This window comes from Drosophila kikkawai, chromosome X (assembly GCF_030179895.1).
Source record: "Drosophila kikkawai strain 14028-0561.14 chromosome X, DkikHiC1v2, whole genome shotgun sequence".
Classification (NCBI taxonomy): Eukaryota; Metazoa; Arthropoda; class Insecta; order Diptera; family Drosophilidae; genus Drosophila; species Drosophila kikkawai.
In genome coordinates, this window is record NC_091733.1 from 24288087 (window position 1) to 24314301 (window position 26215).

The 26215-nt window shown below is 44.8% G+C and overlaps 1 protein-coding gene and 1 long non-coding RNA gene across 2 annotated transcripts; both read left to right on the plus strand.

Moving 5' to 3' along the window:
- The first annotated feature begins 2526 nt into the window (after window positions 1-2526).
- On the plus strand, window positions 2527-26214 carry LOC108083775 (uncharacterized). Its single transcript, XM_070288644.1, has 11 exons — window positions 2527-2791; window positions 3480-4070; window positions 4103-4174; window positions 4212-6054; window positions 11016-12718; window positions 12779-13135; window positions 19438-19639; window positions 19755-19918; window positions 20021-22077; window positions 22142-22986; window positions 23048-26214. The coding sequence occupies exons 2-11, from the start codon at window positions 3929-3931 to the stop codon at window positions 24105-24107; spliced, it is 8445 nt and encodes a 2814-aa protein (XP_070144745.1). The 5' UTR covers window positions 2527-2791; window positions 3480-3928; the 3' UTR covers window positions 24108-26214.
- On the plus strand, window positions 13591-16379 carry LOC138929249 (uncharacterized). The gene is made up of 3 exons (XR_011445659.1): window positions 13591-13913; window positions 13983-14164; window positions 14221-16379. It is a non-coding gene; the product is annotated as an uncharacterized lncRNA (long non-coding RNA).
- Window position 26215: the final 1 nt, after the last annotated feature.

Genomic DNA, 26215 nt, shown 5'->3' on the forward strand with positions numbered 1-26215 from the left:
AGCGAGTGGCTAACTTCACCGGCAGCCCTGGCCTTATTGTATTCGCACTGCATCCCTGCTTCTGCCGTCTGTGACGCCACAGTCGCACATTTTGTTTGTCCACCAGCTTCGCATAAAAAGGAAAGGGGTGGCTGGTGGGAGGCTATTTCCATCCCCAGTGAGGAATAACAACACGGGAAAAATTGCTGCATACGTTCCGGCGCAGCTATTTGTGGACGAGGTGGCGTCACGCAGCGAGTAGATAGCGGAGCAGGCGCAAAGAGCCAGATAGATTGGACGAGTGCAAACGATTGAGTGACGAGATGACTACTGAGAGCGTTTGCAAGAGAAAGAGAGAGTGTGTGGAAGAGCGGGCGAGAGAGCGATGGCGGAGCATGAGAGCGACGCAGGCGCCCCACCGCCCACATTGACGCTAGCAGAGACAGAGCATCGTAGGCAGCGACGTCGACAGAACCACCACCCGCACGGGTAGGAAATCAAGGAGCTCCACACACACACACACTCCCGCATAAACACCCAGCCACCCACCACAGCACCACCTCCGCTGCTGGCATCGAAACACAACAAACCGTAAACCATAGGCGCTGGCTGCGTCGCCTGCGTCGACGTCGGCGTCCGCGACTATTGGAATGACAGGATGTTGGTTGCAGACTCAGCGGGGTGGGATTCTGTGGGTGGCAGCGAGAGCGACGGCGGCGGAGGCAGGGGGGTTCTTCACAGCAGCCTTACCACCACATAAACAAAAATTCGATTTATGACCACTGTGGGAGTGGCAGGAGGCGGAGTAGCGGCATAGCGGGGCGGGGATCACTGCTGCTTCGCATGGATTTTTGGGGGTGGCGCCAATTCGCTCTGCTCCTGCCAGTCGCTTCTCGGACACACTGCGAGAAAGTGCTCAAACTGGCAGAAAATACATTATATTTACAAGAATACATTATATTATAAACAGGCACAGAGTTGCTTATGTTGAATTTTATATGAATTTTTATTTAGTTTCAAAGCAAATAAAAGGCAAATTATTATTATTATTATTTATTTTTTCTTTCAAAGAAAAAATATTTACCCTACAATTTTCTTAAATTTTTTTGTACTTTATTTAATAAGGCATACGGAGTGCTATTTACCCCTTTGTGACCTTTATATCTATTCATTTTCTGAAATATGTCGTGTATTTCTCTACCCCTAATTTTTAAAAAATCAAGCCCAGGTGGTAAACGAAGTTTAATAAATGTTTTCGCTCAGTGCATTGAATGTGACGGCCGTCGTGGCACTAACGACAACGATAACACCGACAGTGACTCGGTGGGGCGGGGGCGGAATACGTGCCTATCTGAGTGTGAGTGTGTCTGCGCGTGTGTGTCCTAGTGTGTGTGTGTGTGTGTGTATGACTGGGGGGTGGTGGCGTTGAACAGGACGAGAAGGAACGGGTGCGAGGCTGAGAACGGAACTTGGCGCAGATGACGATGTGTGGCAATGGCAGCAGCAAAAGGCATACACTGGACCAAATTGGTGTTATATTTTATACCATAATTAATACAAATAAATAACTAAGCCAAAAAAGCTTTAAAAAAATTTAATTTATTCAATTTAAAAATCAGGATATGACCTTTTCTAAATAAGAGCAAAATACCTTTTTACGAAAATTCTAATAAATACGAGATAGTGACAGCCCTGGCTATATTTTAAACTTAAACATTTAATAAAGTTATAAAAATAAATAAATTAAAGGAATTTTTTAATCAATAACGTTTTCACAATAATTAGTTAATTAAAAGCTTTTAATTTCCCCAGCTAGCACTTAATAAATTATAAAATATTTTCAAGCTAAAAAAAGGAAACCTGTAAACTCTATTTGCTGGACGTTTCTGTCGTGTCCTGTCAAACCAACTTGAAAGGAGTGAACAAAAAAAATCAATTTCTTTAGTTCTGGAACTGGAATATTTAAAGGTTTTTTAAATTTATGTTTTAATAATTAATTTTCTCTAGGTGCAACTGTGACTAGTATCAACTACCAGCAGCAGAGTTCGTGTTCTCGCTGCTGCTGTTGCTGTTGTTTTTGCTGTTGTTTTTGCTGTTGCTGCTGTCGTCGTCATCTCAATTCGCGTGTGCACACACATACACGGAACACCCGCATACACTCGCACTGGCACACAGAGGAGCAGAAGGAATCGCGATGTCAAAAACAGCGATAGGACAGGACACGACGTCGGCGTCGACTTCAGCCGCGCGACTTCAGCGAGCTTTTTGGTCTGGCAGCGAGAGTGAGAGAGAGAGGCAATGGCGGCGGTGGCGGCAACTATGGCTCTCGGTAATCCAAACTGGGCGAGTGTGTGAGAAGACGAGTGAGTGTGCTGCCAGCGTGTGTGTGTGTCTATGTGTGTGAGGGGGTGGGGGGGCTTTGGCGGCCGTTCGCTAGAACTTTTTCGCAACGGAGATCGGAGCGCGCAGGAAGTGGCGCTGCCCGCAGCGCTGCCGGCGTCGCTGCCGTTAGCCGGGAACAACTGCTGCTGCTGCGACTGCGGCGAGGACATACACATAAATAAAAAGTCCTTCATTCCGTCGCGACCAGCGAGTAACGGCATATGAGCGCTCGCAGAGAAATCGCTAATCACGAACGGCGGACGTTAAAAAACCAAAAAGGAATCAGAAAGGAGACACCAAAAAGGCAAAAGGAGCAAAGAGAAAAGCAGTTAAATAACATAATTTAAAATAACAACAAATGCGAAAAGTGTACTAGTGTGTGTGTGAGTGTTTTTTTTTAACAAATTCTTTTCGAGTGAAGCGAAAAAAAGTGCGTAAGAAAAGGTTCCCAAGCAAAAGGAGCTGTAGAAGAAGGCGAGGCGTCTAGCTGGGAAGTGCCCCCTTCCTCCCCTGTCCCTCAACATATACACCAGCCCACCACCCCTTTTTTCCCCAACCACCCGCTAGGCGAAAACCGCCACCGCCTCGCGCGCTCTCTCTCTCTCTCTCTCTCTTTTTGAGACTTTGGGTGGGTGTCGCACACACACACACACGCACACCCTTGTCCTCAAAAAGGAGAAAAAATACTAACCAAATTCTGGAAATTGCAAAGCACAATAACAACAACAATAATAATAATCAACAACACCAACAAACTTCAACAACAACAAAGAAAAGTGGAAATTGCTGCTAAGATCCTTCAATATGTTTCCACCTTCCTTCAGTTTTCCTATTTTTTTCTTTTTTTTTGTTAAATTTTTTTTGTTAGTGTTAAAAGCCAAGAAAAGTGCTTCGTCGAATTGGAAAAACGAAATCGTTAGTGTGTGTGTGTGTGCGTGTGTGTAGCGTATGGCATCATAATATAGCCCAAGTCCAAGTCCAAGACCCTGGCTGCCTGGTGACCACAAAAAGCTAACCGCAGGCGAAGCATGTGGCACCCAAGCCTAGTCTCTAGGTGTCAGGGAACCCCTGCCGAGATTTAAATATTTGATTTAACTAAAATTAAACACAAATTCTAGCTGCCAGACTGACAAGCACTCGTTAAAGTCTAAGCAAAAGTAAACATTCCCCCAGAAAAAGAAAAGAAGTATAAAAAAAAGGAAATAAATTATAATATAAACAAAAATTAAAACAAACAAAAAAAAGGCAAAGAAATCCTTGCAGCGGCGTTGTGGCGAAAACACAAAAAAAAAAAAAAACACCAGCGAGTGGCACTCGGCGAACCGTTTACTGTTATTTCTTTCTGCGCTTTTCGCGTTCGCTGTCGCAGTCGGCGTAGGCGTCGACGGCGACGTTAACTAAAAAAAAAGTAGGATACAAAAAAACCTGCTTTTATTCCTTAAGCGAGAAAAGCTCTGGGAAAAGCAATGCAACAACAGCAGCAGCAAAGGCAGCAGCAACAACAACAACAGCAACAGCAGCAGCAACAACAAGTGTAGTGTGTCGCACGCGCGACTTGTGTGTGTGAATGATGAAGAAGAAGCAGAAGCAACAACACCAGCAGCAGCAGCAGCAGCAATCGCAGCAGCAGCAGCACCAAAGCAAGGCGGAGGCTGATCGGCAGCAGCCCACTAGCGGCGGCAGCAACAGCAGCAACAATAAGCATTCCCGTCGCAGCAGTGCCAGCAACAATAACAAATAGCAAAAACTGAGCAGCGTTCGGCAAAGCGCAGCAACAACCAAGGCAACACTAAAAACAACAATAACAACAGCAGCAGCAACGGCAATAGCAGCAGCACAACAACAACAACAACGTTGCAGTCGCAGTCGCAGCAGAAGTCGCAGCAGCAGCAGCAGTAGCAGCGCCAGCACCAGCAGCAGCAGCAGCAACGCCAGCATAGGCAGCGACGCCAGCAGCAGCATGTCCAAAACAAGCAGCGCAAATCCACAAGCATCAGCAGCAGCAGCAGCAACAGCAGCGGCGGCGGCAGCAGCAGCAGCAACAGCAGCTGCAGCAGCGGCTGCAAATGCAACAAATGCCGCCGATTTTAGTGCTTTCGATTTTAACGATAGCTCCGATAACTCCGATACGCCCCTTGTGCCACGCCCACCCTTCCTTAGTCGCGCCGCAGCAGCGGCGGCAGCGGCAGCGGCAGCAGCGGCCGCCTTAACCAGCAGCAGCAACAATAGCAACAACTCGGCGGCAGGACAAATGCCGCACAGCAGCAGCAGCGCCAGCAACAATAATAATAATAATATTAATAATAACAATAATAATAATAACAATAACAATGGCAACACCAACAACAACAGTCGCAGCAGCAGCAGCAGCCTGGACGAGGAAGAAGAGGAGGAGGAAGAGGAAGAGGAGGAGGAAGACGAGGATGAGGAGGAGGACGATGAAGAGCACCAGCAACAGCAACAGCAGCAGCAGCAGCTAGCGGCCGAGCAGCAGCAACGGGCGGCAGCGGCAGCAGCCGTGGTGGCAGCCGCTGTCAATGCTTTGCACAACGGCAACAAGCAGCAGCAGCAGCACTATAACAACAACAACAACAACAATAACAATGGCAACAGCAAGCGAGATCAGCGGGAACGTGAAGATCACTTGCAATCGCAGCAGCAGCAGGCGCCGCCAGAGGAAGAGGATGAAGACTACGACGAGGAGGAGGAAGATGATGAAGAGGAAGATCACCACCACCATCAGCAGCAGCAGCAGGGCAATGGTCATGATCTGGGACCCACAGATCTCAGGCATGTCCTGCCCCATGATCCACAGCAGCAGCAACAGTTGCAGCAACAACAACAGCAGCTGCAACAGGAGCCCGCCGACTATGACGATGAGGGTGAGGAGGAGGACGAAGATGACGAGGACGAGGATGAAGATGAGGCGGCCAGCAGTCACCTGGACAGCCGGGCCACCCTCTCCTCGGCCCACCTGAACTCAGCTGCTGCTGCCGAGAGTAGCAATATCCATATGAGCGCCGTGGCAGCGGCAGCAGCAGCAGCGGCCGCTGCAGCAGCCGCAGCTGCCAAGCTAAACGCCCAGCTGGAGCAGCAAAATGCCACCGCTTTGGACATGGCCAGCAGCAGTAGCGGTGCCCCTTTGCCGGCGTCTGCCGCTCAACAGCAGCAGCCAGGACCCAGCAGCCTGCTGGGCGGCAACAGCAACACGAGCTTCTCCACAAACAACAACAGCAACCACGCCCTCAGCTCCACCCACGGCGGCAGCTCGGTGGGCGGTGGTAGTGGACCAGGTGGCGTTGGCTGTTGCAATGACCTCATGGGAGCGGTATCATCGGGTGGTGGTGGAAACTCACGTGGAGGCTCCTCTTTGGGTGGACTTGTGGGTGGCTCGACGCTGCAGCAGCATCAGCAGCAGCAGCAGCAGCAACAACAACAGCAGCAGCAACAGCAGCAGCTGCACCAGCAGCAGCAGGGCAACGGCAACGGTAATGGAAGCGGTAGCGGTGGCAGCAGCGCCGCCAGTGAACGTCGCAAATATCGCCACCAGAACTATAGCAAAAACATATATATCGGTACCAAGAACGCGGAGAAGTGGGAGCACATGCGCACCCGGCTGCAGTTCAAGAACGATGTGGAGTTTGTCGCCTACCTGCTCAACCTGGCCGATAACGACACGGATCGGCTGAACAAGTGAGTACAAAATATATTCGTTACGTTCTTAAGGTACTTAACTGAGCTAACATCAGGAATGGAAATGGGTTGATGAAAAATAACTAAAGGATGCTAATACAGGAAATAGGATACAATAAGAAATCTATAGGGGGTTTAAAGCTTTTAGAAAGGTATCTAAAACAAACATCTTAGAAATACAAAAAAAAAAAGCTTTGAAAAAGAGTCCTTAAAAATTGTATAGCATACTTTTACGTACTTCTTAAGGTTTTTTTTTAGATACTTTTTTAAGTTTTTATATTTTAATACCCTGCAAGGATATAAATACCCTTCTTCAAAATATAATACTAGAATGTTTAAGTATGCAATCCTATAATCAAAAATACTCGCTGTTTTTTTGTTAATCAAACAACTCCAATTATTAACCAGATATGTAAAAGTCCTTGGCTTTCAGGTTTGGGAATATCTTTTAAATATAACTCGTTGAATATGTAATATCACTCGCTGAAACCCCAATATAAAGCTGGTCTTGTCCTTTAATATACTAAAATATGGCAAGGCTGGTCTGCCTCTCCTATCTTAACGATCTCTCTTTAAGTTGTAATTGTTTTAACATTTATTTGGCTGTTATTCTTTTGGAATATTTATGATTTAAGCAAACTGATGTATTCTAAATTAAAAATTATGAATTTAGGCATACTCCTAATTACCACAAATACAAAAAAAAAAAAAAAACTGATACACTGATCTGGCAATACAAACTCGTTAGCATACATACATATATTGCCTTCACTGTCTCGTCGCTCTAGCTACCTCCTTCTGTATTCTCTCTCCTCTTGTCCTGTTGATTAACCAACACACACACATCACACTCAAACACACACACACACACACACACGGGTCAAAAGCAAGAAGCCGAGACAAAAGAGCCGATTCGGCTGGAAGTGAGAGATATGGCAACGCTTCGCTGGCCATGATTGTTGATAGTTGTTCGCAGAAATGCACTCACTCACACACACACACACACATATTCAAAGCTTTTTGGGCAACGCACACACACACGCACATCATGGGGGTGGGGGTGGGGGGCCTCAAGTGCCGCGGTAGAAGCTCGCCTTGAGCGCGCAGAAGGGAAGATGAAAAGCAAAGCAGAGAAGGAGAAGGAGAAGGAGCGAAGCGGCACAAAAGCGAGCCATGTAAAAGCGATTCATGCCCGAATGCATCCCTGCCCATTCAGCCCACACTCAACCGCCGGCAGCCCCTTTTAGCCCCTTCAACCCCTTTTTTTGGCCGTGTGGCACAAAGGCACAAATGCGGTACTCATGCGGTTGCATGCAACGGCGCTTTCATGTCGCTGCCACTGCTGCTGCCTCAGCCGTAGTCATAGCCATATTCTGTATTTCGTATTTCGTGTTTCGTATTCCGTATTCCTTATTCCGTAGTCGCTGCCGCCATGTCAACGGAAGCGGAAAAAGCAACACACTCACACACACATACACATACACACACAGAATGCGCGCCAGAAGAGGCAGACGAACGAACACATACACATACAACATGCTTGAGCATGTCGCTTGCATTTGCATGCCATGTTGCCAATCGTCCAACATCATCTGTGCACTTGCAGAAAAAATAGTGATTAATTTTATTGGTTTACTTTAGAAAGTTAATTGATTTAAAATCTCTTTAAAGATTTTAGATTTTTAAGCGATTTGAAATCTTTTTAAAGATTTAAGATCGGTTTAGGGATGGGAAAAGCAGGAGAACTACTGCTAGACCTCTAAGATAGTGTTGGGAGGGTGTTTTAGAGAAAAGTAACCATTTTAATAATTAATCAACATTTTTAATATTAAAACTCCGATTTTAAAGTTATTTTTGTCAATGTAGCTCAGAGCAAAGCATGAAGAAAGAGGGAAGTGGGAGAGGGAAAAAGAGAGATGGAGAAAGCAGGAAGTAGAGGGATAGGGAGAGATAGCAATACGTAAACACACACATCCTTGCAACGTGAATGTGTCGCGAATTCCCATACCCGTGTCTCCCATCTCTCATGCCACGCCTCGTGCTTGTTGTTGCATTGCAGTCGAGCGCGCCATTTGGCGCTTTGAATCTGCCACCCCCATACTCCCCCACCTCCATCGATATCCTTCACTTTACTCGTTTTTCCCTCTTACCCGTGAAATGGGAAATGCCAATGCTGGAAATGCCTGAATCACACTTTGCAGCGACTACCACCTTTCCGCCTCTGTTTCTGCCAGCCTCTGCTTCTGTCTATGGATTTGCTTTTGCTTTTGAATTTGCCTTTGCAAATGCCATAATAAGGAGGCCAGGACCTCGCTTCGATCATGGGAGAAGCTTGTTGCACCCATAATGACATTCACATTTTGATTAAATGACCACCGTTTGGGGGTATATTTCTCAAGATCCTTTGGTTTTCAGCCACTAAATATAATTTTTTTATCCATTTTAATACTAAGAAAAAATTGGTATAATTTAATTAAATTTTTTATTTTTTTTTTATTAATTAAATTTTAATATTTATTATAGATATATATGCGCATTATGCATCTTATTTTTTCCTCCACATAAACTTAAATAGAAACCTCAAGAATATATTGTTCTGATCAGATTTGATATATACCATATGTATGTATATTTAATTTTCTATATTTTATTTATAAAAAGCAAGAAGAAGAAAGCTTAGGTTAAAACTGGAATAAAGTATTTACTTATTCAATTTATAAAAATTTTTTCAGTTTAAATTTTTATAAATTGAATAAGTAAATACTTTATTCCACATTTAGCCTAAGCTTTATCCAGCAAATTCAAAGCTGATAATAAACACACATTTTATTGTTCAGAAAAATATATATTTATTGTTAATATTCTCAAAAGGACATTCAATTATTCGATGATTCCTCGTCTCGACTCTAATCAGAAGCTTCTTCTTTCGGCATTTCCTGTGCCAGTGCGAACAGTTGAGCTCGTGCCGATTTCCCATTTTCCATTTCCTCCACAGTCTCATTGTAATCAGACACACACACACACACACCCAGCAGCAGATGATAAACCACCCCTCCCCCCCTCCGCTTTGCCTCCCTTTTGCCAATTCGCATTTCGTATACGCCATGTCGCCAATTTCTGCGAATTTTCGCCAAAAAGCACAAAATTGTTGTGCGTTTGTGTCTGTGCTTGTATCTGTGTCTGTGTGTGCTTAATGCGCCAACGAGCAACGCACACGAGTCCCAGAAGCAACCCCCCCATCCACCAGGCCACCCCAAAAAGGCAGGCAGGCAGGCAGGCATCCTTGCCACCGCCCGCAGGGCCCTCGAGCAGCACATTAATGGCAGAGACACTCACCCAGAAGCAGAAGCAGAACGGATCCCCTATCGGTGGAGGGGGGAGGAGGGTGAAGGGAGATTGGAGCAGGGAGAACTTGGAGCGTGGAGCACACGGAATATGCTCCAACCAGCTGCCATTCTCGCCTCGCTCTCTGTGGTCAAAGAAAAGGGGGTGGAAATGGGTCTGCGAAGGCTGAGACAAAGTAGAGCAGGGTAAGTGGATAGCTGTGGGATGGAGGGGATGTGGAGAATGGCTAGCCTCGCCTCGCCTCGTATCCATATCGTTTGCTCTTGCCGCCGCTGTTTTCGATATTGTTGTTAAGGTTCCAAGGTGGAGGATTTAATGAACGATAACACAACGCAGCAGCTCCCCAAAGAGAAACAAAAACAACAAAACCAAGGAAGGGGGAGTAGGACAGGGGGGCGGGGAGTGGCTACTACTGGCTGCTTGGCAGGGGATTAGGCAGGGGAAGAACCAAGGACCATGAACCAGGGACCAGAGACCATCATAGTGCTGCCTCGCGATGCTGTTGATGAATTTCCAACACACAAATTTAAGCGGAGAGAAAGAAATAGTGATGGGGAAGGTTGCTGGAGAAGGCTATGGAGATGAAGAGATGCACTGCAACCCAAAGGAATGGAAGAAAAAAAATATAAAAAGCTGATTTTGAAGCCATCAAAACTTCTGGAATGACACAGCAACAACAAGTTGCTGTAACTAAAATATAAAAAAATAAAACAAGGACATAAAAAAAGGCTAAAGGAGCATAGAGCGGTAATAATGATAAAAGTGTCAATATGTCAGAGTTTTTCTATAGGGAAATCCTCTCAAGAATGTTATTTTTCATACATTTTAAACTTAAGACAACCTTGAACTGATCCAAATGATGGAATAGTTGATTTTCTTTTAAAAACTTTACTTAAATCTATTCTAAAGATATTTTAAAGGGTATTTTTGAGTATGTTTTAGAGGATTTTTAAAGGTATTTTAAAGTATATTTTAGAGAATTTTTTAGAAAGTATTTCTTAAATATTTTAGATGTTATATAAGAAGGTATTTTAAGGGTATTTTATAGCGTATTTTATAGCTTATTTCCCAGAGTACTGGCCAAGGATATCTCTTTCGTTTCTGGACTGCCACCATATTCCCTTGCCTTTAGCCAACCTTTTGACCCCTTGAGCGGCACGCGAAGCAGCAAGCAAAGCGTAAGCGAAATTAATTAAACGCGAAGGCGACAACAAGAACAAGAACAAGGACAGACACAGGGCAGGGGACAGCGACAGGGACACGGACAGGGAAAGGGAGGATGCTGCTTGGACACACGGATGCAGAATGGCCTCTGGTCCTTCGTCTGGCCAAGGGACCGGAACACAGACCAGAAATAAATAAATTTCATCGACCCAGTTTTACCCAGACTCCAGAAAACTATCTTTGCTTCTTCTCTAGCTCACTTTTGCACTATATATATTGTTTTATAAAGGACTAATTTTTAAATTAATTAAATAATAGAACAAAGAAAATTAGTTGTGAAAGGAGGTGGGTGCTATGAACCTAGTTTTTGAGTAAAAATAAAAATCTATCACAATATAAACAACAACTGATCCTTTTCTTTTCTCTCTCTCTCTCTCTCTCTCTCTTTTTAGCCTACCCCCGCCCTCGCCCGCCCACACGCCCACCAAAGGCTTCGATGGTAATTTCAAGCTGGAACCAAATCTCAGCGCCAAGGACTTTGCCCCACCGCCGGAATCCTCGCTTAATGGCAATGGCAATACCAGCGGGAACGGTGACTCCGCCTCGGCGGCCTCCCTGCCCATGGCCACGCCCACCCCGCCACAGCGCAAGCGGTACAAGAAGCGTGTCCAGTTTAGCTCCGAAACCCTCAATGGCTATGCCGGCAAGGGCAAGGGAGCAGCAGCAGCGGCGGCGGCGGCGGCAGCAGCAGCAGCAGCAGGAGGAGGAAGTGGAGCTTCAGGAGGAAGCTACAGCTACACCAAGTCCAAGAAGCAAGAGGCCAAGGCAGCGGCGGCAGCCCTCAAGGCAGGTGCAGCAGCTGCAGCGGCTGCGGCGGCGGCGGCAGCTGCCTCCTCGGCCTTGCCCGAGGTCCTTGATTGCCGCATTGCCGAGAAGATCAAGAGCGAGCTGGAGGCCAACAGCAAGGAGTCACTGCCCAGTGCCCTCTGCCTAAAGAAGGCCGCAGCAGCAGCAGCAGCGGCGGCGGCAGCAGCAGCCGCAGCGGCAGCCGAGGGTCATGGCGGCAGCGACGAAGACGAGGATGATGAGGAGCAACACCAGCAGCAGCAGCAGCACCACCAACATCTGTTAGCCAACATGCCCGCCATGGATGCCGTGGATGGCCTGGCAGGAGGAGTTCCAAATGGCCAGTTGGGCAACTTCCATGTCCGCTCCAAGACGCAGGGTGGCAAGAAATCCCAGGCTGCCAAGGCGGCAGCAGCTGCAGCTGCAGCAGCGGCAGCGGCGGCCATGATGCCGCCCAACTCCTACGATGAGCACGAGGATGACCCAGGCCTGGGTGGACCCGGCAACGAGGACGATGACGATGATGACGAGGAACTCGACGAGGAGGCCCTGGCCCGCGAAATGAAAATGGAGCAGAATTTCGTGGAGGAAGAAGATGAGCATGACATAGCCTTCCGGTCGCATCAATCCTGCCGCGAATGCTCCATCACGCACGACCACAAGATGTGTCCGTTGCGCAATGCCTGCGGCAATGTGACCGATGCCGTTGACCTGGGCGAATGGATTGAGCGACGGAATCTGGAGGCTTTGGCCAAGCTGAAGGCCGATGCCCAGAGGCAGGCGAAGCGAGCTAGCGGCAGGCAACGGCATGAAGATGATGACATGGAGGATATGGAGGATATGGATATGGATGAATCATCGCAGCTCTCAGAGCTGGAGACGAAACCCCTGATAACCTTTGCCGAGGCCTCGGTGCCGGCGGAATTCGAGCTGCACAATGTGGAGCCCAATGTGACGGGGGTTTTTGCTCGTACCGAGGTGCGCGCCTACACCAAACTGGGTCCACTTATTGGCCAGCCGGCACAGACTGGAGAGGTTCGGGAGGGTAGCGACATGAAGTGGATCTTTGAGATGTGCGAGGCCGGTGCAGACAAGTCGTATTTGCTGTGCTGCGACAACCCAAATGCCTCCAATTGGCTGAGATTTGTTCGGCCAGCTCCTAGCTATGAGGAGCGTAATGTCAATCTGGTGTCCATCGATCGACAGGCGTACTTTGTAAGCTGTCGGGATTTGAGGAATGGCATGGAGCTGCTCTACTGGAGCGATGACTGCAACACCATGTGGCGCAAAAAGCATACGGAGAAGACGAGTGAGTGGCCATCTATATAACTTAGTAACCGGGGGATATAATCTGTTACTCTCTTTATAGATTGTGGCGGCTGCAATTTGAAATTCGAGCATCCTTTGTACTATCGCACCCACTGCTCTGTCTTCCATGATCCCTCCATGAGCCTCACCATACGGAAATACCATTGCAAGGTCTGCGGCGAGGCTGTTTTGGGCAAGGATAACATCATGAAGCATGCCGCCGAGAAGCATGATGGCAAGGGCGCCTATCAGTGCCAGTTCTGTAGCAAGTTCTTCTTGAGACTCAACTACCTGGAGATGCATCGCACATATGGCTGCGCCTCGAATCCAAATCGCTCAAGGCCTGTCTGCGATTTCTGTGGGCGCAAGTTCTGTCAACCGCAGAAGCTGAAGGCGCACATCAAGCGGATGCACAGCGGTAAGTTAAACTTTGCGGTTCTTCAGTAAGAGGGCCATAGAGCTAAGCCATGAGCTAAGCTAAGAGCTTAGAGTCTAGTGCCCAGAGCCAAGCCCAAGCCTAGACTGTAACTGTGATCGCACCACCCGTCCCCCACTGCGTATGCGTAATGTAATGTAACGTAGTCGCATCGACTGCCATGTCGTAAGCTCGTGTATAGTTTGTCGTAAAACATTGTCTAGCCTAGCAACCGTATGACGTTAAAAAATAAATACAAAATAAATACAAAAGCTTCTGCATAAATCGAACCTATCAAACCTTAACAGATATATGTATGTATGGTATGTACGGTCGCCACAAATAGGGAGAAAAGATTAATACATTAAGTCACTTCTATTTCTATATATACAAAATATTTCAATTAAGTTTAAACCATTTTGTATGTGAAAAAAATTTAAATACCTATATTAGACATATACGCCGCCGCGCCACGCCGCCGCCGCCGCCGATTTTTGCCTTATTTGACGCGCCGCCGCCGAATTATGAAAAAAACGGCGCGCCGCGGCGCGCCGCTGGTGCGGCACCGGCGTAGCACCGGCGCGGCCTTCGGTGATATTATTCTTAATATAACTTAAAAACAAAAATAAATAAATCATACAAATGGCCAAATACTCGATATAAATAATCGATTAATCGTTAGGATTGTCTCATCTCCCATCTCCCTATGTCCCATCTCTAGAACAGCTATTTGGTGTGGTTTACTTTCTAAAGCTGTGTTTTTTGTGCGTAAATATGCAAAGTAAGTTTTAAAATACTATTACTAGTGTTAGGAACATATGTATTAATTAAATATTCTCTAAACAAATAGATGGATCAGCCATTGAGTATGTACTCAATTAAACACAACCATTACTCAAATCGAAAGAGCAAAGTGTGGGAGTTTTTCGGCGCATTGCAATTAGAGAACAACTGCATTGAAGTGGACAAGGTGTTCTGCCGATTATGTTTGGATGTTCAGAAAAAAGACGACGAAAGAACAATCTTTTCATGGTAATAATTAAGTTCCTTTTTTTAAGATTCAAGTAAGATTTTGTAAATTGTTTCAGTGCTAAAATTCAGTCGTATTCCACGAACTGTTCCACAGGGAATTTAAGTCGACACCTCAAAAATGAACACAACATTCGAGATATCGACAGTCCGAGTACTTCATTGGCTACACGTGGATCAATATCAAATTTTTTCAAAAAATCGACGCCAATTATATCTCCAAAAGATAGTAAGTGGGCGCTGGGACGAGAGCTAGCTTTGTGGATGGCTAGAGATTTGCTACCATTTCATATAATTTGTCACAGTGGACTTAAAGACTTTTTAAAAAAATATAGAGTTGTGGCAACTGATGCTGACATTCCACACTACAAAACGCTGTCAACAACTGCACTAGACGATGTGTATGAATGCATTTTACGAGCAGTTACACGGATAGTATCTGGACAAAAACATTTTGCCTTAACTTTCGACTTGTGGACAGATAACTATAGAAGAAGAAGTTATATAACGTTCACCTTCCATTTTCTGTCAGCGAATTTTGAGATGAAGCATTTAACGCTGGAAACAAAATATTTGTCAAAATCGCACACGGCAAGTAACATTTTAACAGAGGTGGAAGAAGTTACTCAAATGTATAATTTGCAAATGGGATCTAATTATGTCGTAACCGACCAAGGCAGCAATATCAAAAAAGCTATTAATTTGGGGTGTATAAAAAACCACTTCTGCCTTGGACATGGACTACATAATTTGCTAAATGTTGATGGTTACAATTCAGAGCCGGAAATTAAAAATTTGATTGTGAAGTGCAAAAATATTGTGAGTGCCTTACGATTCAAGACACATGTTTTGAGATGTCAAGCTGACGAACTTCAAAAGGAAGTTTTGTCAAATATCGACAATTTAGAAGAACTGCTGGCATCCGAAGATAATGAATGGGTCGACTACGATGATGATTTTGGCCCGTTAGATGATGTTCCCTTGCAAACTTACAAGAATATTAACAACCCTAATGACTTACAAAGTAGTTTGGTGGACAAGAGAAATGTTTCACTTAAGAACTCGGTCCCAACAAGGTGGCACAGCGTGTTAACAATGTTAGACAGTCTTGGGTGCCAAAGAGCCGCATTAAATAAGTTGCTCACAAGCAGCAATAAGACTCATTTAATATTATTAGAAAATGAAGCACAGCTTTTATATAAATTATGCGACTTCTTAAAAAAATTTAAAGATGCAGTTACCGTTTTGTCTGGAGATTTGTATCCATCAATAAGTCTTGCGTTAGTGATAAGAACTGAAATCGTCTCAATATTGGAAGAACCTGAGAACAATGAGCCGCTTGCTTTGACTCTCATGAAAAGCCATATAAAAAATAGATTTGATTCAAGGTTCCCGATATCGGATATACTAGTCTGCGCATCCCTATTAGATCCGCGATTCAACTCACTTGATTGTGTGTTGGAGTATTGCGAGAAACAAAGTTTAAAAAGAAACGATTTTTTGTTAAAAATGTTTAAAGAGCTGATTGGAGATGTTGAACAAGATAGCGATCAGCAGCAAGAGTCTCATTCTGCAAGCAAAATCTTAAAGCTTGCTCAACGGCATTCGACCAATACCAAAGATAACAATTTGGAAGCTGAATGCCATCTACTCCTAAGCTTATCTTCATGTCAAGACGTATTGACATTTTGGAAGGAAAAGGCACCTGCAATGCCCTTACTTTCGATGCTGGCACAAAAAGTGTTGTGTATTCCTGCAACGAGCACTCCAAGTGAGCGAGTTTTTTCTATTGCTGGTCTTACAATTACGCAGAAACGGTCGCAGCTCAGTCCTCACAACGTAAATAAAGTAATTTTTATACATGACAATTACGACACTTGCAAAGAAAGTTTAACTTAAATTTACAAATTGAAGAGATAAAAATGAACTGAATTGAAAACTGAACATTAATTATGTGAATTATGAATGAAACTTATTCAAGTCAAGGAAAAAGACTGCTATTTTTATGTTTATTTTTATTTGTTACTTAATTTTTATTTATTTTCATTTCATTTACCCAATTAATTTACTCACTTATGTTCATTTTATTGTTATTGTTAATAAAGGCGTTATAAACTGATATAATACAATAATACTAATTTTATTTAATTTGAAAAAAATCTGTACGCCGCCGCCGCCGATTCTTTCTGACTACTACGCCGCCGCCGCCGAGTCATTTTGACCTCTACGCCGCCGCCGAAGTCTTTAACCATCGGCGTAAACCTCTAACCTATATATTAATTTTTAATTTGTATATATATATTTTTTAGTTTTTTAATTCATTTTATGTAATTTTTATACCCTTGCTTTCTAATTTTAGTCAATTTTGACTATTCTAACTAGTATATAAGTCGGAACGAGCCCGATCGGACGGCTACATCATATAGGAACAATCGGAAAATTTTATAAGTGCTTATAAATATATTAATTAGGGTTTTTTAATTAATTCGATTTGTGTTTATTTCTCTGTACAAATAATTTCCAGTGAGGCAATCAAACAAACAGTGCTTGAAATTTGCAATCCACAAATGTGGATCATATGACAGGATCTCTTTCTCGTAAGAGAGCAGTTCCGTTTGCTTCCCGTAAGAGAGCGGGCCTCGTTTCGTTTGCTTGCCGTAAGAGAGCAGCAAGAGAGCAAGGGCAAGAATAATAAACACAAAAAATAACAAGAAAAAATGGAGTGTCTTTGTAAAGGATGCAGAAGAGAACCAAAACAGAAACAGAAAACAAAAAAATGCAATAAAACTAAATTAAACTAACTAAACTTTGGGAGAGCAATGTTTTTCTTTACTCACCAATTGTTTGAAGCGTCTAAACGTCTCTTAGAAGCAACACCAAAATATTATTTTAAAAAACACAAGCCCTTTTTTTCTTTTTAACTTGCAAAAAAATAAAAACGAACGGCTTTTTCTCGGCCGTATTTTGCCCATTTCCCACCGTTTTCTTTACTCTTTTTCTCCTCTTCGCTTTTGCCGATTAAGGCAAGGAGAACAGCACCAAAAGAAAGCGGAAACTAACGGGACTTGCTCACATCACTGGCACTTTTTCACTTAAGCCACAAAAAAAAAAAACTAAACAAAAAACGAACGGCATCGTTCACATTTTTCCTTACTCCTGTTCTTCGCTTCGCTTTTGTCCGATCGAAGAAAGAAGAACACGAAAGCAAGGAGGCGGCACTGGCACGGCCACGCGCTCTGTCCCACTCGCACTTGCACATGCAATAGGACTAAATTAAAACTGAAATAAAACCGAAAGCTACGCCGTCCGGGCATAGATTTTTTCCCGATTTCTATCAGATTTTCCTTATCCACGTCGCGACAATGTTTTTCCGCACTTTTCCGACCGTTTTATCCCGTTTTAAGCCCTTTTTAGGAGGAGCACCCGTTTTTTATGCCGTACAGTTTTTTAGCAAAAAATAAAATGAAGACGAATAGCGGGAAACTGAAAGACGACGAAAAGATGGCGGCCGCGAAAGAGCGACTCTCTCTCACTTAGCTTCCACGCTCCCACTCTTTGGAGCCAGGATCCGCTCTCTGTTTACATTTTTTTTTTGAAGCTTAGTTCATTATAAAATTAATATAAATATAACATGAATTATATTTATTCATTTCTTAATTTTCTAAATATATTTTTTAAGTATTTTGATTCATTTTATTTATATTTCGAATTTTTTAATGGTTTTACCGTTTATCTGTACTAAAAATTTATTATTAATATTTTTAAAATATAAAATTAATTAAATATAATAATTTTGTGATTAGTGAAATATTTTTTAAAAGTCATTTATTTAACTTTATTTAATTTTAATATTTTTTTTAAATACTATTTAATATAGTATTCTCTTCCTTAAAACACCAATTTAATTTAAAATAAATCTATTCTTACCCCAATAAGCAATATCCTTATTCCGTGGCGACCGTAACTGTGACCATCCATGCTAATAACATAATATCGTATATACTAATACTGTAACGAGTCGCTTAGCTGTAAAAATAACTGTACTAACTGAATAAGTCCACCACCACACCGCCACTAATCATCACACAACATTTAATATATATATATATATAATACCCGCAATATAATACTCTAAAAAGCATCTGCGATCGCTCATCTATCTTTTGTTGCCAAAATTTTTGATTTGTACACCGCCTCAATTGGTCGACCCCGTGTCTATATATATATTTTATAGCCCTTTAACCTTGGTTTTGGTTTCATCTTGATTTTGTATTCTATTTTAAGTGCTATATAGTTAATGAAAGTATATATTGTGTATGCCAATCACACTCGTAAACTCTGAAGAGAGAGAGATATATATTTAGAAATGTAGATTAGTAAATGGTAAATGATACAGATACAAAAGAGCTATATAGAACGCATGCGGGGTAACACTGTTTAAAATCAGGATATAGAAAGTGAAAGTGCATAAGGAAAATATTAGAAGAAAATAGGTAATAATTGGGAATTATGGGACTAGCAACAAATATTTTTAGGAATATAAAAATGTAATTAAAATTTTGAATAATTTTGTATAGTTAAGGAATATCAACTTAAGGCTTAGAAAAATGTAGTTAAAGAAATGTGGGCTGATTTTAATATTAAAAAAGAATTCAAAAATTAAAAGGAACATTTTTAGAATTATTTTTGATTATGGTATTTCCAATATTAATCATAATATTTCGGGTATGGAATATTAAAATAAATATACATGTATTTCCTATAAATATAGGGTTCCTAACTAGATTTGTTTTCATGAAAAATATAGAATATATAGGATATATCCAAGAATTACTTATAGAAGAACTCCACTAGTCACCCTGCCATGGATCATGGAACGTAACTTGCATTGTGTAAACGCTTTTAGTGAATGATTTTTGCCCTTGGTTGTATTTTCTTAATTTTGTTTTTAACGATTTAGTTTATAGCGTACGAAAATATAGTTTTTGCAGCGTTCCTTTGCCCCCCGAAAACCCAGGCCTTAACTTCCAGATAAACCTATTCCCAACCAACCAGAAACCTGTGAGAATCCAAGGAACCCCACAAAATCCAAAGAGATCCCATTAGTATATATCTAGATCGGTCTGCCTTATGTGTTTTGGCTTTCGTTTTGTATTCATTGTTCGTTCGTTGTTGGGTTGGTTTCTGGATTTATGGATTTATGGATTATTACTAAGTTGTTCTTTCAAAATCACCACAATCCGAAATTTCATTTTCTTCATACAATTTCATTTTAGATATGGCTGAAGTTTTACGAGATTTTCAGTGTAAATTATGTTCAAAACTTCTAGGATCGCGAGCGGCACTGCAGCGCCACTCGAAGGAGGTGCACAGCCGCAACTCGACGGTGGTGAGCTGTCCGCGTTGCCAGAAACTCTTCCAGAATCGCAGCAATCTCAAGATCCATATGCTGACCCACTCGGGCGTGAGGCCGTTCAAGTGGGTATACCCAGGGGAAGGGGGGGAATCCACCTCCTCCTCCTCCTCCTGATCTCCTCCTTGAAGTTTTGGTTTACCTTTCTAACCTTTTGATTTCGTTACTCCCTTTTCGTAGATGCGCCGAGCCAGAGTGCAATGCTGCCTTCACCACCAAGCAGTGCCTGCAGTTCCATTACAAGAAGGTTCACAACTATACACAGGAGCAGATGCCCAAGATTGAGCGCAGCGTGGCCTATACCTTTGATGCCTATTCCGGCGGCATGAAGGTTGACTTTCTGGGTAAGCAGACGGCGACGACTGCGCCGGCTTTGGTCACGGCACTTCCGGCGCCGCCACGCCCTAATGCGGCCGTCGTCTCCCCTCTATCCAACTCGTTCACAGAGCAAGCACCGCGCCGGCGGCGCAAGAGCCTCGAGGACCAGAGCTCCATGCTCAGCGGTTCGCTGCAGAGCGATGCCGAGTTCAGCGATGACAACCTGTTCGAGGCCATCAAGAAGAGTGGCAAGTCCATTAAGGATCTGTGTCGCAACGAGCCGAATTTGTCGCTGCTTAGCTCCAAGATATCCAGCATTTTTGGTGACAAGGTGGTGCCCCCATCCGTTTCCGTTTCCGCTGCGGCCTCTGCCACGACCACCGGCGGCAGGAAGCGAAAGCGCAAGAAGGAGCCCAGTGCGGCGGCTCAGCATCATCAGCATCATCATCAGCAGCAGCAGCAGCAACAGCAGCAGCAGCAGCTGGGACAGCAGCAGCAACACACGCAGCAACATGCCACCGCGCAGCAGCAACTGCATACGCAGCAGCATCAGCAGCAACATGTGTCAGCCGCCCAGCAGCAGTTGCAACATCAACAACAGCAACAGCAGCAGCAGCAGCAGCATCTGCAGCAGCAGCAGCAGCATCAGCAGGTGCAGCATAGTCACCACCAGCAGCAACAACATGCTGCCCAGCAGCATCAGCAGCAGCTGCATCATGATCCCCAGCAGCAGCAGCAACATCCGCCGCAGTATCACCCGCATCACCTGCACCAGCACGGCCTTCAGCAGCACACGCAACAGCAGTCGCAGCAGCAGCAGCAACAGCATTCGCAGCAGCTACACAGTAACGATCCCGATGAGGAGGAGGCTGTCGCCGCAGCAGCAGCAGCAGCAGCGGCCGCGGAGCATGCCCGCCTGGAGCAGGTGCGGCGGAAGCAGAACGCCCAGCTGAGCCTGGTCGAGTCCTTCCTCACCACCACTGCCCAGCGGCTGAGCGCCCAGCAGCAGGTGCAGCAGGTGGTGGCCGCCGCGGCCGCTGTCTCGGCCATGGCCGGCGCTGGCGATGATCCCGCCAAGCTGGGTCACATGATGGGCCACATGGGTGTGGGCGTGGGCGTGGGCATGGACGAGGAGGAGGACGAGGAGGATGATGATGATGATGGCGGCGGCGGTGGTGGCGGAGGAGGTGGTGGTGGCGGCTCTGCTAGTGGCTCTTCTGTGACCCACCAGCAGCATCATTCTCATGTCCATGCCCACCAGTCGCATCATTCGCATGTCCATGCCCATGCCCATCCGCATCACGCCCACTCGCATTCGCATGGCCACTCTCATCCCCACCAGCATGCCTCTGTCCAGGCAGCAGGACAGCAGGATTATCGCCATGCCGTGGCCATGAATGCCGCCGCCTTGGGCCAAAATCTGGTGGTCAGCAAGGGTAGCAAAAAGTGGATCCAGGAGGTGGATTCCAGTGAGGTGGGCAGCGACCCGGGTGGCCCAGGTGGTGGAGGAACTGGTTCTTGTGGCCAACTTGCGTCGGGTCCTGGCTCGGATCTTGGCTTTGCCGTGCCGCCCAGCTCTGTGGATGAGCATAGCAAGCTTTTGGGTCAGAATCGTGATTTTCTGGCCCGTCTTATGAGCAGTGCCAGTGCCAGTCATGCCCATGCCCATGCTCATGCCCACGCCCATGCCCACCAGCAGCACCAGCAGCAGCAGCACCAACAGCAGCAGCAGCAGCATCAGCACAGCGCCCACAGCCGGGAGGAGGATGAGAACAGCTCTTTCTTGGATGTCGTCGAGTCCAATAATAATGCTGCGGCCGCTGCAGCCGCCGCCGCAGCAGCAGCGGCCATGTCGCAGTACGGCGGAGGAGGAGGAGGAGGTGGATCAGGACCAGGCAGCGTGGGAGGAGGAGGAGGAGGAACAGGTTCTGGCCCTGGCAGTGGCGGCGATGGCAGCGGCGGACAAACACCAACGGGCCCAGCCACCGGTGGAACCGTTGCTGGCGGAGATGAGCCCCAAATGCAGATGAACTCCCTGGCCCACTCGCAGTCCTTCATGAGCTCCTTCTACAACAATGCCAGTGCACGTGGCGTGGTCGGTGGCTCCTCATCGGCCAGCATGCTGGTGGAGGCGGCCTTGAACTCCGTTGGCAATATGATTGACAGCGAGAGCAGTGACCTTAAGGTGAGTCCAGGAGTACCTCTAATCCCTCTATGAACTCTATTGAAATCCTCCTTTCCTTGACCAGGTTCCCAACGATAATCACATCAACAGCGACAGTCCCATGAGTGCCCATGTGGATCCCGAATCGCAACGCTTTGCAGGCAACGGGGGCAGCTCTGGCGGCGGCGGTGGCAACAGCAATGGTGCTGGTGGTGGTGGTGGTGGTGCCTCCTCTGGTGGTACCAATGGTGGCACCATTGCCGGTGCCATGGATAACCTGGAAAATGAACTAAAGATGATGAAAAATCTGGGCAGCTTCCCCATGCAGATACCACCACTGCCCATGTTCCAGGGCGCCTGCAATATATCGCCCAGCGCCTCAACGCCCACAAATCCGCAGAGCAACCAGAACCAAAACGACGTGGATGTGGATGCTGGGAGTACGCCCCGTCCCCAGCATCCCGATTCGGATGGCTTCTCCTCCTCGCATCATCGAACGCCGCCCTCGCCGCCACCCATATCACCGGGTCGTGATTATGGTGGCATGTTTGGTGGCACCGCCGGCAATGGCGGTGGTCCGGGCTCCAATAGCACGCCAGCGGGTAGCTCTAGTGGTGGTGGCGGTGCAGCCGGTGGTGGTGGTGGTGGTGGCGGTGGTGGTGCCAATAGCATGTCCGCCTCATCGCCTTTGCCTGCCTTGCAGCCGCAGCGTAGGAATGCCTCCAGTGTGGGCAGCACCTATCCTGAGCATGAGCTCATATCGCCGGCCTCGTCGCCCAGCATTCCGAGGTATAACTTTAATGGGGACATGATGAGGCACAAGCGAGTGGTCCAGCAGGAGCAGGAGCATCAGGAGCGGCAGCGCCAGAATATCTCCCGGCACAATCAGATGTCCAGTGATGAGGAGAATAGCATAATGCCGCAAAACAGGTGAGGATTGGGAGGATCCTTAATAGGAAAATCTTTAGTAACCTTGTCTTCCTTGCAGCAGCGCTGGCCAGGATATGCGCATGAAGTTCCCCCAGTCACAGATCGATCTCATGTACTCCAAGTACGAGAGCATGGCCAGCAATCTCAAGTACAATAGCCAGGACCTGGACTCCCCAGCCGAGTACCGCCAGGCGGGCGGCAATGGTGTTGGCAATCCTGCGCTTAGTGCCGCTGCCGCCGCAGCAGCTGCCGCCAGTGCGGCCAATGATTTATCGGATCTTCAGGGTCTGGACATGAGCTCTCGTTCGAATGCCGCCAGCAGTAATTATCATCATAACTTCCAACTGCCCAGCAGTCGTTATCATCATCACATCTATGATATACTCTCCGATCGAGAGCAACAATCCCAGCAGGCCCAGCAATCGGGTGGGTCTGTGGGCGGTGGCGGTGCCGGACCGGGTGGATCGGTGGTACATCAGCAGGAGCATGGACATGGCCAGCATCATGCCATGCAGCAGCATCAACAATCGGCCGCGGCCATGCACAATATGCTGAGCGAACAGCTGGGCGAGCAGGAGCATGACCAGACCACCTCGGTGGATCTGAGCAGGACGGCCAACTATGTGGTATCATCGCCACCTCAGCTGCCGTACAATCATCCATCGCATCATGACATGCTGCGGATGGCCTCGCTGGATCTAACGCCCAACACGGCCAACATGGCCGTGGGCAACAATCGGTCGTTCCTCTCCTCGCAGATGCAGCACCAGAGTCGTGAGAGTTTGGAGCATCACCGGTTGCTCTCCACGGTGGAGCAGCATCGCATATTGGCCGCCTCGAATGCAGCTGCCGATCAGCATCGCCTGCTGGTCGATCCCACCGCACATCTGCTGATGGAGCAAAATAACCGGCTGCTGGGCACGGCGGATCAGAGTCGTTTGCTGGGCGAATCGGCGGCGGCTGCTGCCCAAAATCGGCACATGGCCAGGAGTTTTGGTGCCTACCATCAGGTGGCGTCCAGCAATTATCATCCGGGTGTAAGGCCGCCGCCAGTCCTGCCATCGGCCAATCATCATGCCTCCAATCCGTCGAACTATCATCCCTTCCCCGCCTACTACTAGGAGGTGGTGGTGGTGGTGGATGAGGGCCAGTCGGGACACAGTAGTGCAATTTCCAGGCAGAGAAGGAGGACAAGGAGGAGGAGGAGGAGGAGTTCCCAGTTGCCCAACCTCAACTGACTCATAATAAATTTAGTTCCTTTAAAAAAGAATTTAAGTTCGATGTACTGTGAAAAAAAGGGTTTCGTTGAAGTACACTTACAAAAAAAGGAAAGAAAACTAAGCCACAATTGTTCTACAGCTTATTTAAGAAATTATAATCCCATTTTTGGAAAAGTATATAGTTTTTTTGAAATTTTTAAAATGTTTTCCATATTTTCAAAAAAAATTTATAATTCTAGGTACAAGTACACGTACAAAAAGTACCTAAAAACCTGTGTAAACAAGCAAATATAAATCAATTTCTGCCAAAGTAATAGAAATGTTTTATAGTTTTAATGAAATTGTAAAAAGTTTTCCATATTTTTAAATTATTGTTTCAACTCTTGGTACAAGTACTTAAAATCAAAGCTGAAAAGTACCTAAAATTTTGTGCAAGTTTTATCTTTGTTAGGTGAACAAACAAATTAAAATGTTTAATTATTTTAAAATTGTTTTTTTTTTTAATTTTAAAGTTTTTTTTTTTTAATTTTAAAATTTTATATTTTTATTTATTTTTTAATAAAAAAATGTATACCCATTAGGTAGTTTTAGGTAGTTTTTTTTATAGGTAAAAGAGATTAATACCTTTTCCAACACTGTATAGTATTTACTAAAATTTAAATTTTTTAGATTTATGAAATGTTTTTCAAAGTTAATTTTTAGTTTAAAAATATTTCAGTTTTTGTAACCTTTAAATGGTGTTGTGTTCCAAAAAAGAGCTATAAATGCCTTTATAATTATATTTCCAGTCTTGTGAAGGCCATTATAATACAATTTCAAGTGTTGTAAAGCCCCTAAAAATTTCAATTCAAATTAAAAATTTCCCCTAAATATTACACTGCATAAATTTCGCAATTTTCTACCGAACTTCTACTTAGAAATTTCAGTCTTTGAGAAACACATAAATCCCCTTGTAAAAGTCCGAAACCTTTTTCAAATCTGAAATTCAAAATGTGTGCCAATAGGAATAAATAGTTAATTTTTGATTTTCGCTTCTCTGCCATTTGAAATTTGTACACAATAATAATAATGAATATGTATAGTTGTATAGGAAGCATAATAAAAAAATATATATAAATATAAAAAGAAAAAAAAACTGAAGAAGAAAATCCGCATTAAATTAGCAAAAAAAAAAAGCATACATCCTGAGAGAACAATTTTTTTTAATGCGAAATTTTGCCGCTGAGTTTGTATAGAAAAAAAAAAAAGAATATACGAAACGATGTTGATAATAATAATATTTTTACACCGAAATAAAATATACATAAACGAGTACAAAGTGTTAGACGAAGAGTAGGCGGAACTCTCCACATTTGGCTATATATATATATTATATATCCTGTGAACCTGTGAATTTTCCCCCGCTTCCACTACCATTTCTGCAAACTCAGCAAAGGATTAACGATTAATGATTAGCGATAGCGCAATTTATCGATATTATCGATAATCAAGGCGTAACACCGATCAGGAACTTAGCTCAAGCATCATTCGAGGTTCGAGGATAACTTCAGTCATTTTTTTTTGTACTATTACATAATAAATATATATATGTATCGATATAAACTAACTTCATAACTGTACTAAATGGTATATAAAGCTAGCGAGTAACTAAGTTATGATTTCATGTAAATTAATAAATTTATATATATATATAAATAAGAGAGAGCAGTGGCGATAAGGAGAGGAAATACCGCATAATGAAACCCAGATATACATCCCAAAAAATATATAATACAAAAAAAAAAAAAAACAAAAGATAATAATTATTAAAAAAAAAACACACACACAGAGAGAAAAAAGAACAATGCGGAGAAAGAGATAGATATAGAGAGAGAGAGTGGGAGAGAGAGAGAGAGATCGCTGATCCACATGATATGTATACACCTATATATATGCATATGGCGTAATCAAATTATCGATTATTAATAAACCGTAAATCGAACCATTATTTGAAAGGATAAACAATAAAC